The sequence below is a fragment of the Rhinolophus hipposideros genome (assembly GCF_964194185.1).
Source record: "Rhinolophus hipposideros genome assembly, chromosome: 6".
Taxonomy (NCBI): domain Eukaryota; kingdom Metazoa; phylum Chordata; class Mammalia; order Chiroptera; family Rhinolophidae; genus Rhinolophus; species Rhinolophus hipposideros.
This window is the reverse complement of record NC_138052.1, coordinates 50,071,530-50,085,432: the sequence shown is the minus strand read 5'-3', so window position 1 is coordinate 50,085,432 and position 13,903 is coordinate 50,071,530. Positions and strand designations below refer to the sequence as shown.

Genomic DNA, 13,903 nt, shown 5'->3' with positions numbered 1-13,903 from the left:
GTGCAGTTTAGAACTTCAGGCTCTCATGCCTGGAATTCAGTATCTTAATATACCAAACCTGAAAATACCAATAGTTCTGGAGCATAATTTTCTTTCTGTAAAGATCATAATTTTATTTATTTCAATCAGTTTTTGAAATGTTGAGGCTCTTGAATTACTGTTCTGTTTCTAGTGCCCTAAATATTATTAAATAGGAAAAAAAATACTATCCTACTTGCAAGAAGGCAGAATAATTTGTGTAATTGTTAACCTTATGGGAATCTTTACTCATTCTAATAATGACCTTCTGTACTATTCATTTATTGATTGAATTGCTTCCTTTTAATTCATTTTAGGTGCTTTTGAAGATGATGATATCACGCATATTGAAGGAAGTGTAGATCCTATTCGAGATATAGAAATAATACATGAAGAGCTTCAGCTTAAAGATGAGGAAATGATTGGGCCCATTATAGATAAACTAGAAAAAGTGGCTGTGAGAGGAGGAGATAAAAAACTAAAACCTGAATATGTAAGTAAAATATTACAGCTTCTTCAGATACTTTAGTTCATTTTTTTTATTAAATTTTCTAAGTAAAGCACATAAAATATCTAATATTGTTATGGAATTTTAGAATTCAAGGATCATTTCTGCTAAAAATTGTTGAGAAACTTCATTTTTTGTTGGCAACAAAGCATGAAAATAGGCTATTTAAGGTATTCTTAAGAAGCCATATTTAGCAGTAATATTGAGTGCTTACATGGTTACTATATGTATATCTTCAAGTTTTAGTGTTAGAGAAATGTGATTTTATGATTAAAAAAATTACTGGATTAGAGAAATGACTGAATGTATGAGTTTTGTGGATTTGTAGAAGTAATTTGTACAAGGAATCGTCTTCCGTAGGTGTTGAGTAAATGAACACACTATTAAAGTACACAGATAAGTTTAATCTTTTATGAAGTGAAAACATGCCATTGTATTTAATATTCAAATGTGTTTTCTATTACATTGTAGTGAATAATTATTAGTTAATTTATAATGTTTCAAATCAGTTTTGAAGCTTTTAGTTTAAATACCACATTTTCCTGAAAATAAGACCGGGTCTTATATTAAGTTTTGTTCCAAAAGACGCATTAGAGCTTATGTTCATGGGATGTCCTCCTGAAAAATCATGCTAGGGCTTATTTTCTGGTTAGGTCTTATTTTCGGGGAAACATGGTATGATCAAATTGTCTTTTACATTAAACATACAATGCCTTAATTATATATTTTCTCATTTATTAACATCTTCCATAAACTGCTCTTGCTCTTTTTGCTTTTTTGTCAAAGGAAGTATTTTTTTTAACTTTTCATGTATTTTTAATACATGTGTTTATTTTTAATTTTTTCATTTAAGTTTGGAAAGCTCACAGTGGATTAGGGAGCTCTTCACTATTAAGGAAGAAATCAACTACAGAATTAACCTCTAAACTTAAGCGCACTATTAATACGTTATGGTTGGAAGTGCCTGCTCTGGGGACATGGAGACCTGTGGGGTGCAGCTGATTTCCCTTATTGTCTGGAAGTAGGAAGCCCACGTCGTTTTACTCCTCTTAACATCACGGTTATTTCAGTTATTTCCTATTCAAATTATAATTGAAGCTTTGCATTGGAGAAAGAGTTTTGAAGTTTCTGACTGAACTTGGGAAAGGAATATGGTAGGAGAGGTGAAGCTGGAAGAGATGCACACATGGGAAGTCATAGGCTTTAGGAGCAATTCCATCTTCACTAACCTGAAAAATTGTATAGCTAAGGTAATTTGTAAACAAAGATTAAGAAGAAACTCCTTATGAGTTTTCTCAAGACTGCCATTTTGAGTCACATATGAGACTTGGCTTTTTAATCTAAACTTAGGTTTAGGTCTTCCGTTGGGGTTTTCCAGAAGCGAGGAGTAGAGTACAGGCAGTTTCCCTGGGAGCTATCTCAGGAATCGCACATCAGGGAGTGGGGAAGGGAAGGAAACCAAAACAAAGTATATAAATGAACAAGCAGGTGAAAACCCTGAGCTACTGGGGCTCAGTCCGGCTAGGGAACCTCTGGAAGACAGTGTAGAAAGTGTCTTGTAGTTTTTCCACTGGAAGGGTAAGGAAGTTGAGGTAATTATCAAGTAATTTTGATCAGTCATTGGTTATGGGCTGCTCCTAGGAGTGTTAACTCCCTGGCGCCTGATGTCTGTGTGGGCCAAGCATAGTGCTGAGTTCTAGATGCTGACAGTAAGAAGCCATCGGCGTCGGCTGGGCCTGTGAGGGCAAAGGGGATATGGACAGGCACCGACAGACACTCTGCCACACGTTTGACGGGCATTTATATTTTTTGTCCTAGTCATTCTGTTTGTTTTAGGTTATTCTTTAGGATCACAAGATTAATTTGGTGGTGTTTTATATTTTTCCTTGCTTCTGATTTATCTTTAGTTTTCCCAATACGAAGAGGGTACCTATGATTATGATATCATCTAGTTATTACAGGGGAGTTTCTGAAAAGCAAATGTTTCCTTATATTTATTTGGTAACATTTGATCTAAAAAGATAAAATGTGATTGGCTTCTTGTTTTCAATATTTGTTTGTAATCTTGGTTAACAGAATCAGGGATTTTAATTGGACATAGAGTCTAGGCTATAAAAGAGATAGCTACTTGAAAATTATAAGAAAAATAGGTAGATCATTTTATTCACTAGGTAGTTACCTCATTATTCCTTAATATTCATTCAAGTGTGTCTTTATTTTCTAGATAATCTTTTAGAAATTCAGCATTCAAGTTTCTCTATGAAGTTTACATTTTCTAAATTTGGATGTCACTTGTATATTAATGTGAATATGCTGGAAAAACTTGGATTAGATATAATCTAGCATAAAACATGAACCAACTTTTAAATGCTAAATCAGAATCTTTTCTAAGTGTAGGGTTGATAAATTCTGACATACAGATATCTTTTATAGAGGGTCTTGCTGTCTGTGATAAAATTGAGTCACTAAAGAAGGCAAGAGTGGGAGAAACATTTCCTATTGGTATTAACTAGCCAAGTGTATTAATTTCCTAGGGCTGCCATAACAAGTCCCACAAACTGGATGGCTTAAAACAATAGAAATGTATTCTTTCACAGTTCGAGATGCTAGAAGTCTGACATAGGTGTGGGCAGGGCTATGCTCCCTCTGAAGTCTCTAGAGGAGAAGCCTTTCTTGGCTCTTTAGCTTCTGGTAGCCCCAGGTGTTCTGTGGTTTGTGGCACTGAAAGCCCAGTCTCTGGCTCCATCATAATATGGCCATCTTCCCTCTGTGTCTCCATCCAAATTTCCCTCTTCTAAGGACACCATCATAATTGGATTAAGAGCCCACCCTACTCCAGTATGGTTTCATCTTAGCTATTTCCCAAAGAAAGTCACACTCTGGGCACTAGGGGTTAGGGCTTCACTATCTCTTTTTGGAGGACACAGTTCAAGCCATACCAGTAACACCAAGGCATCAAGAGCAATGTTGATAATAAACCTATTTAAGTGTGTATACATTCCAATGTGGAAAGACAGAATTTGGAAAATGAAGGTAGAAGGCTTTAGGGAACAATTTATTTTGTATTGCTCAATTATTTGGAAATCATCATACTTAAAATATTCATAGAATTAAGTTATTTAATCAAACAACTAAAGAAGGTAACCAGAAATAATTGAGTCTTTTTTTCCTGTCAATAACTGAGTTAAATTGTTAATGTCCCCCAAAACATGTAGCTATTAGCAGATATCTTCTCATTATTTTTATGGCAGCCTTTAAAGTTGAGTTTTTTTCCATAACTTTAAAAAAGTAATTTAAAAGATTTGAGTATGGGGGTGGCCAGTTAGCTCAGTTGGTTAGAACATGGTGCTAATAACACCAAGGTTGCCGGTTCGATCCCTGCATGGGTCACTGTGAGCTGCGCCCTCCTTAAAAAAAATAAAATAAAATAAAATACTTGAATATGTAATAGATATGTTTTTCACTATAAGTCAAAAGATCCAAAACAGTATACTACAAAAATGTAGTTCTCTCTCCCACTCTGTCTCCTCATTTACCCGTTTCTTTAGGTTCTTACATATCCTTCCAGAACTATTCTTACACGACTTAGAGATCAAGTAGTAAATGTACTTGGTGAGGATTAACTGTATTTATTCATCTTCCCCTCCCTTCTCGCCCCCATGTTCTTTCTGTCCTCAGAGTCTCTAACTTAGTTAATGGAACCAAATTGTTTGAACTGAAAACCAGTATCTTCGACTCCTCTCTCTACCATTTATATCCTATACCATTGATTTGATCTTCTGCTTTTCCCCTGTATCTCTTCCTCCCCCATTTTCATGACTTACTTAGTTTGGGCATCATTTATGCTTAATTTATTTTTGCACTTTAACTGATTTCTTTAACATTATTGCTCTTTTCCACAAATATAAAATGCAGATCTAATTATGTTATTTCCTCTATTAAAATACTTCATCATCTTCCTATAAGATACTGCCAACATAAAGTCCATGGCTCACAAATTTCTCTGTGATTTGGCCTTGCCTGACCTATATTTTGTCAACTCTCCTGACCATGAACTAAACATTTTGGTTTCACGTGGGTTCATTTACTAGAACTCTCCCCTTTTGCTGCACCTCTATCCCTGTTTCTTAATCATCCTTTAAGACATAGCCTAAAGCAGCAGTTTCCAACTCTTTAAAAAAATGTTTTTATTATGGCAGACTATACACAACATAAAGTTTACCACTTTAACCATTTTAAGTGTACAATTTAGTGGCATTAATTACATTCACAATGTTGTGCAACCACCACCACTATCCATTACCAAACTGAAACTCTGTATCCTGTAAATAACAACTCCCCATGTCCTCCCCCTCCCAGTCCCTGGTAATCTTTCTTTTTTCTACGCTCTTTGTCTATGAATTTGCCTTTTCTAGGAACCTAATACAAGTGGAATCATACAGTTTTTGTCTTTGTATCTGGCTTGTTTCATTTAGCATGAAACTTGTTGTACAAGTACATTGTGGTTATAACACTTGAAGAAATCTCCATTGAAAATAGTCTAGAAGGAAATATTAAGCGATAATCGTGGGAGGAAGAGTTATGAATGCTTCTACCTTAAATGTTTTTCTGCTTCGATTTTATTGCTTTTACAAAAGAAACTTATGGAAATGAACCCCAAAGTTAGAAATATTTATTAAATATAGCAGACCATTTTGAAGTGCCTGAACCAGAAATTTAGTTCATTATTTGAGTCTATATTATACACAATTCCCCAAACTTAGGAAAAGGGTTATACAATTTTCAAAATCAAAGTGGAAAGTTGCTTATTTGACGTGGCAGTGCTAATAATGTGGGAGTCAAACTGTGGCAGGTAGGACTACTTCATGGGTCCTGGAGAAATGATTATCATTCTGATTATTCTCAACATGAGCGGTTTTGACAGTGATGCTCTCAGGCCAGTGGGAAGGATTGAGATAAAGTGTCTTCTTTTTCTTGAACTTGGATGAGAAGAATGAGAGTGTAAATTAGGATTGACCAGCATTAATATAGTGGTCATCTTAAAACTGCAGAAGACATTTTACTTTCTTCGTTTATAATCATTATTTTGAGCAAGTCATTGTTTTTCTTTTAAGGATTTAGGGGGAAATATTTCACTTCTTATTTAATAGTATACATTGTGTGAACAAATGGGTATGATCTACTGTAGGTGAAAACCCTGAGTCATTGAATCTCAGAGTTTCATTGTATTCTTTAATTGGGGTCTTTGAGTTGTAAGGAACAGAGACTCGGCTTAGGCCATTTCAAGAAATGGATTTTTATTTTTAAAATTCAAGACTAGAAGAGAAATGAAAATCCAAAAATATTCAAGAGCACGAAGTGTGGTATTGCCAGACCGTTAGGAGTTAAATTGTACGTCATCCTAGGAGAGTGCCCGGGAGTTCAGAGGTCTGTGCTGTTGTGAAGCATGCACGTCTTCTTTGGCGGTGCTCTGCATTCGTGTAACTCAGGGGTTCTTCAGATGTGCTGCCCTAGAAGTCGACTTACTTTGTTTTCCGCTGCCACCAGACATCATCTCCTGTTTTCTATATTGCTTTTATTCCTGATTTCTGCTGCTTCATAATTTCTGCTTACCACAATTGGCTTATTTATCACGTCATGTAACTTACTCCATCTTGTGTTCTTTCAGTGTATGCTTTCAGTTTATGGTTCCAATAATGTTATTTTGGTATTTCCTAATTTTGATTCCTGAGAGCGAGCATCTAATTGTTTAAGTTTATTCCCATTTAGGCAGAGGTTTGTTTGGGTTTCTTCCTTCTTCTTTCTTCATGAGATGACTTCACAGGACAAGGGCCCACCGGCTCTGGTAAGGAGATTGTGTTCTGAGTAGGACCGTCTCCTCAGCGGAACCCGTGAACTGCGTCAGACTCCTTAGGAGGGTCATGGGAGCAAAGCACCGTGAGGATAGCAGTTAGGACGTGCAAAACTGTTTTAGACTTCCAGAGGAACACAAAAGAATGTGTTGTGTTTGAGGCAAGGGTCCTGAGCATTAGACTCATTTGAGGCCAGACTACTTTAAACCCAATCCACTTATATCCACCCTAAAGAGAATGCACTCATCTAAAAACTGACGTCAGGGTGCATATGCTACAGGCCTAGTTTCCTGGATATTCCCACCTGCCTGCTTTCTCCTTGCCTATCGCCAACAAAACACAGGTGGACAAAATTAAAAATAGGACATTAGGGGGCAGCTGGATGGCTCAGTTGTTTGGAGTGCGATCTCTGAATAACAGGGTTGCCGGTTTGATTCCCACATGAACCAGTGAGCTGCGCCCTCCACAACTAGATTGAAGACAACGAGCTGCTGCTGAGCTTCCGGAGGGGCGGCCGGATGGCTCAGGTGGTTAGAGCATGAGCTTTGAAAAACAAGGTTGCCAGTTCAAATTCCCACATGGGATGGTGGGCTGTGCCCCCTGCAACTATGATTGAAAGCCGCAACTGGACTTGGAGCTGAGCTGCGCCCTCCACAACTGGATTGAAGGACGACTTGGAGCTGATGGGCCCTGGAGAAACACACTGTTCCCCAATAAAATTTATATAAAAAATAGGACATTGGTATCCCCATAAACTCATTATTGCCAGCCTCAAGTGGGCCCTCAGCTATCTCCAACTTTGCTATTTGCCCGACTCCTCTCTGCTGTAGCTGCTCCCTAGTCCCTCAGAACTCTTATATATGCCCACTCCCTACTTGCATCCATCCTTACCTTCAACAGATGACCTTGCCTCCAACTTCAGAGATCAAAATAAAAGCCATCAGGCAGAAATTCTCTCAGTTTTCCACTAGCCAGATCAAATCTAAAGGCTACTTATTTCCTCTTATCTGTGGCTAGTTATCCCAATTCTTTGGATCTTACCACTTCCTAACTTTTCATAAACCTAGCACCATTAGTCATCCCTTCTTTTTCCCCGTTGGTTACTTCTAGTGACTTTATTGAGATAAATTCACATATCATAAAGTTCACCATTTTAAAGTATTCAATTCAGTGGTTTTTATTGTACTCACAAAGTTGTGTTTTGATCACCAATAATCCATTCTTGTTTGTATATACAACTTGTCCCTTTCAAACTAGATTGTTTTAATCAATTAATTGAAGATGGCTTTTTTTTTAAATTAAAGTTTATTGGGGTGACAATTGTTAGTAAAGTTTAATAGATTTCAGGTGAACAATTCTGTATTACATTATCTATAAATCCCATTGTGTGTTTACCACCCAGTCAGTTTTCCTTCCATCACCATATGTTTGATCCCCTTTACCCTCATCTACCATCACCCTCCCCCCTTACCCTCTGGTAACCACTAAACTATTGTCTGTGTCTATGTGTTTTTGTTTCTCAGTTGTTTGTCGTGTTCTTTTGTTGTGTTTGGTTTATATACCACATATCAGTGAAATCATAGGGTTCTTTGCTTTTTCTGTCTGACTTATTTCGCTTAGCCTTATATTCTCAAGATCCATCCATGTTGTCACAAATGTTCCTATATCATCTTTTCTTACCACCGAATAGTATTCCATTGTGTGTATATACCACAACTTTATCCATTCATCTATGGAAGGACATTTTGGTTGTTTCCATGTCTTGGCCACTGTAAACAAAGCTGCAATGAACATTGGAGCACACTTGTCTTTATGTATAAATGTTTTCAGATTTTTTGGGTAGATATCCAGGAGAGTAATTGCTGGGTCATCTGGTAATTCTATTCGTAATTTTTTGAGGAACCTCCACACTGCCTTCCATAGCGGATGCACCAGTCTGCATTCCCACCAACAGTGTCTGAGGGTTTCTTTTTCTCCACAGCCTCTCCAACACTTGTTACTATTTGTCTTGTTGATGATAGCCATTCTGACTGGGGTGAGGTGATATCTCATTGTGGTTTTTATTTACATTTCTCTGATGATTAGTGATGTTGGGCATTTTTTCATATGTCTATTTGAAGATGGCTTTTTTAATATTAAAAAAAATCAAACTTCTTCCTGACTATACCACACTCCCCATCCTTTCATTACCATATTTCTCTACCCTTCTTTTTTTTCTTTTTTCTTTCTTTTTTTTTCTTTTCTTTTTAGGAGGGCACAACTCACAGTGGCCCGTGTGGGGATCGAACTGGCAACCTTGGTATAATTAGCACCATGCTCTAACCAACTGAGCTAACCGGCCATCCCTCTACCCTCCTTAAAAACATCTTGAAAGAATTATTTTGCCACCTCCTAATAACCAATCCAATCTATCTGGTTACCTGCCCATCATACTCAAAACAGATTTTGCCAGGGATATCAGTGACTTTTGCATTGTTAAATACAGTATAAATTTTCAGTCATCATGATTTGTCAGTAGCATTGGACACTTGAATCATTGCTTGGACTGTTTTTCCCTTGGATTCAACAACCACATTCTCCCCATTTCCTTCCTGCTTCTCTAGCAACTTCTCAGTTTGTTTTGCAAACTCATCACCTTTATACCGTTGCTATTAAATATTGGCATTACTTAAAGTTGAGTCTTAGCTTCTCTTCTCTCAGTTCTTTTCCATGTGATACTCGTACCCATTGCTATAATTAGTATTTAAATACAAATAACTTGCAGATTTGTATCTCTAGCACTTGTGTGTCCTCTGAGCTCAAGAATAGTATATTTAATTCCTCACTTGACATCTCACATATTTCTCAAAGACATCTTAAAGTTAGCACATCTAAAATCAAATTCAAGTGTTCCCTTCCTCAAACCTGATATTTTCCCACTACTTCTTAGCTCAGGGAAATGAACCACTATCTGTTAGATTATGCAAACCAGAACATCTTTGACACATTATCTTTCCATCATTTCTCATATCTAGTTCATCACTGAATGCTGGTAATATGTATAAATAAGGATATAATGATATGCCTATATTTTTCTTGTATATATGCATATACACATACAGTGATAAAGGATAAAGCAAATACAGCAAAATGATAATGAATGTGGGTATAGAGATACTATTTTGTAACTTTTCTATAAGTTTGAAATTACTTCAAAATAGAAAGTAAAAACAAAAAATAAAAATGTGGCTTTAATGTATAGAGATACAGTTAAGATACATAATAATAATAGCACAGTAGGTGAAGGGAGCAGTAAGGGAGTAAAGTTGTTACAATCCTCAGATTAAAAGACAAAGTGTTTGGTGATTTCTCAAATAGTTAAACATAGAATTACCATATGACCAAACAGTTCCAGGCCTGGGTTGATATTTCCAAAAGAATTGAAAACAGGTACTCAAGTAAATATATGTACATGCATGTTCTTACCAGCACTATTCACAATAGCCAGAAGGTGAAAACAGCCCAGATGTCTACGGATGAATGATAAACAAATTGTGGTACATACATACAATAGAATATTATTCAGCCTTAAAAAATAAATGAGGACCAGTACTAGATGTGGATCAACCTTGAAAACATTCTGTAGACATGAAGGTCACATATCATATGATTCCGTGTATGTGGAATTATTTAGAATATGTAAATTGATGGATACAGAACTGTAGATTGGTAGTTGGCCAGGAATTAGAGGGAGGGGAGAATGGGGAGAAATTGTTTATTGAGTGTGGGGTTTTATTATGAAGTAGTGGAAATATTTTGGAAGTAGGTAGAGGTGGTGGTTGCATAACATTGTGAATATACTTCATTATAACCCCTTCTCAGGTTTGACCTTCAAACCAGTAATTTTCTGCCATATCAATTAAATCTCCAATTTGGATTTTTGTTTTCCTTCTTTGATTTTAGTTTCCTTAAAAAATCTTAGTTTGGGGGCTGGCCCGGTGGCTCAGGCGGTTGGAGCTCCGTGCTCCTAACTTCAAAGGCTGCCGGTTCGATTCCCTCGTGGGCCAGTGGGCTCTCAACCACAAGGTTGCCAGTTCAATTCCTCGAGTCCCGCAAGGAATGGTGGACTCCCCCCACTGCAACTAAGATTGAACACGGCACCTTGAGCTGAGCTGCCGCTGAGCTCCCAGATGGCTCAGTTGGTTGGAGCGCATCCTCTCAACCACAAGGTTGCTGGTTTGACTCCCGCAAGGGGTGGTGGGCTGTGCCCCTGCAACTAGCAATGGCAACTGGACCTGGAGCTGAGCTGCGCCCTCCACAACTAAGATTGAAAGGACAACAACTTGACTTGGAAAAAAGTCCTGGAAGTACACACTATTCCCCAATAAAATCCCGTTTGCCTTCCCCAATAAAATCTTAAAAAAAAAAAAATAAAAATCTAGGCTAGGTAGTCTAGATTAAATAATAAGAATGTTTAAAAAAAAAAAATCTTAGTTTTTCAACTTTCCTGACATCATATCTGTTGTTTCTAATCTTATTCTGTACTCTTTATGGCCTCATGCTCTTGTTTCATAGACACTCTATCTTTTTGCATTCTGCCAAGTATGCCAGATAATTCATTTAGAAGTTTGTGTGTGTGATCATTTTCCTCCATATTATTCTCCTTATTCAGTAGCTTTTTTATTAAAATCAGATTTCTGAACTCCCCCCTCCTGTCCTTCCTTGAACATGGTGAAATCCATTCAGACTTATTTACAGGAATCACAGGGACAGTGCCTTCTTCTACTTAAGAATGGTCAGATCCTCTGCTGAGATCTGTACCTCAACCACGAACTGGTCTTCATTTCCATTGTCAGCATTATGGCTGACTGGGGCCAGGAGCACTGCTATGTTAAGTTCTCCGTGTTTGCTGTATGAGCCACAGAGCTGAAACCCATACCTGCTAATATACCTTCTACCCAGACTATTGCAAAAAGTAACCTATTGTTTTAATTCTTCGAGGACATCCCCTTTGTACACACCCACCTACCCACCCAGGCAGAACATTGCTGCTCCTTTGTTGTCTGGTTCTTTTCTGGGAGTTTTAGTCATTGAAGGTGTAGAAAGATTGTAGTCAGGGATCAGTACTCTCTGGTCTCCATAAACAACAGCATTCATTTAGTAGAGCAACAAATGCTTAATATTCTGATTCAGGCAGTTCTGAAATATTGTTAGAATATACAACGGAGGTCTCTTTTGTGAGGGAAAGCCCAGATTTGGAATATTTAAAGGAGATACGCCATGTTGGAGCAGAAGGAAGCTGTACTAGTGGACTTCCATTCCAGCCAGACTATTTTGAGCTGATGGCCTTGCCTCCATTCTTCTGGTGTGAGTGCATTGTTGGCTGTGTGTGGTAAAGCCACCCAACTGGCATAGGCCAGCTCATCTGGGTGTCAGCATCAGGTATTAGGGTAGTAGGTTTGGCAAGAGGGAAGTATCAGGCTTGGAGGCTATAATTATTACCGACTAAGAGTGAGTCATTCTGGTAAATTGCCAAGTCTATCCATTTAGCCATCAAATTTTAGGATTATAGGTGGTAGAGAATAAAGTCCTCCCTTCTCCCTCACGCTGTGAATATAATACCGTGTTTCCCCCAAAATAAGACCTAACCAGAAAATAGGCCCTACCATGATTTTTCAGGATGACATCCCCTGAACATAAGACCTAATGCGTCTTTTGGAGCAAAAATTAATGTAAGACCTGGTCTTATTTTTGGGGAAACACGGTATATATACCTGTATTTTTTTCCAATGCTAAAAATAATATATACTGGTTAAAAATAAATAAAAAAAGCATTGTAGTTTTTAAAAACAACGCAGAAAGGGAGAGTTTCTGGAATCTACTCTTCTAGAGATTTCTTTTGCTAACAATTTGATGTGGCATCTGTCCAGTTTCATTACTTGAGTACTTTTATTTAAATGTATTACATACAGCTTCAAAACCGCAAATGGAATCACGTTATACATTCTGTCATAAATAATAACAGTTAATATCTATTGAGCATTTACTATGTGCCCGGAACTGTGGCAGTTACTTTACATGTATTTTCTCATTTAATTCTCACAATTACTATATTTTGAATTGGACTTTTTATCCTAATTTTACAGAAACAGACTGAGAGGTTAAAGTTACACAAAGTTATACAGCTAGAAAGTGGCAGAGCCAGGACTTGTACCTAAATCTGTTTGATGACAGAATCCATATTCTTAACCTTATTCCATTATTCTGAACCTGCGTTTTTCACTTAGCAATATATTTTGGACATTTTCCCATGCAAATGTATATATAGATATAACTTGTCTTAATGGATAAAAACTGTTGTTATATGAATGTTCCATAATTTATTAACAAATCTGCAATTAATGGGCGTTTAGGTTGTTTATAATCTATTATCTCTCTTTTGGTGCTAGTATCTCACTATTCTAAGTACTGTAGCTTTATGGTTTATTTTAATATATAGTAAAGCAAGTCGCATATTTTTCTCTCTAAGCATTTCTTACTCAAGCAAGTCATTCTTTTAGAATAATGATGTTCTCCCACATCCCTGTTATGATATTTAACTGGAATTGTGTTAGATAAACATTATTGTGGCTAGAGTTTTTATCTTCTCAGTGTTGGTCAGGATAGATGAATTTTGAGTAGAGTCTGGCTGACGCAATTTTTAGGTCAGTATCTGAACCTCAGAAACTGGGAATCCATGCACCTGGGACATATACTTAACTGGCTGTTATTGGGGCATTTGAGTATTGCCACAGAGTCACTCACTTCCACGATTCTTGCACTTTGGGGTTATAAATCTCTTATAAGCATTTGGAAGATATGTGCCGTCATCCCTCAAAGGTACATAAACCTAGAACTTTATATACAGTTTCGGGGTTGGGAAACCCCTGAAATTCATTTATGGATCAGAGATTAATTCCTGCTGTGGGGACTGAAGAATACCAAAATAGAGAAGTCTAGTAATTAGTCTTGAAATTTATAGTAAATAACTAGATTATGTTATTTTGTGCAAAGAAAAATATTAATTTTTGTCATACATGGATTGGCAATCAGATATTGTACCCAAAGAGTAAGAATATTGAATTTCCTTGATGACCTTGAAATGAGAATGAGGACTTTGAATAACAACTTTGGGAATGTTTAGGCTGAAAAAGGAGCAATTAGAAAGTCAATAAAGAAAACAAATAGGCCAGGGTAATAGGGCAGAATATGAATTTTCAAGTCACTTAGACCTGAACTTGAGTGTCAGCTGTGCCACTTTCTAGCTATGGGAATTTAGGCAAGTCACAGATCCTCCCTAAGTCTAAATACATTACAGCTGCTATTAACAACAATAATAACTTACATCAAGAAAATAGAGCATTTCTTGGGCGGCCGGTTGACGTGGTTGATTAGAGTACAGGGCTTGTAACACCGAGGTCTCCGGTTCGATTCCCACATGGGCCAGTGAGCTGTGCCTCCCACAACTACCTAGATTGAAAACAACGACTTGACTTGGAACTGAGCC

At 37.2% G+C, this 13,903-nt stretch overlaps 1 protein-coding gene across 2 annotated transcripts in view; it reads left to right on the top strand.

Moving 5' to 3' along the window:
• OLA1 (Obg like ATPase 1) overlaps positions 1–13,903 on the top strand; it is a 149,471-nt gene that overhangs the window by 85,111 nt on the left and 50,457 nt on the right. For both annotated transcript variants that reach the window (XM_081051557.1, XM_081051558.1), the window contains one exon: positions 336–511. In XM_081051557.1, the coding sequence (XP_080907683.1) occupies positions 336–511 (176 nt within the window). The remainder of the gene's footprint in view (positions 1–335; positions 512–13,903) is intronic.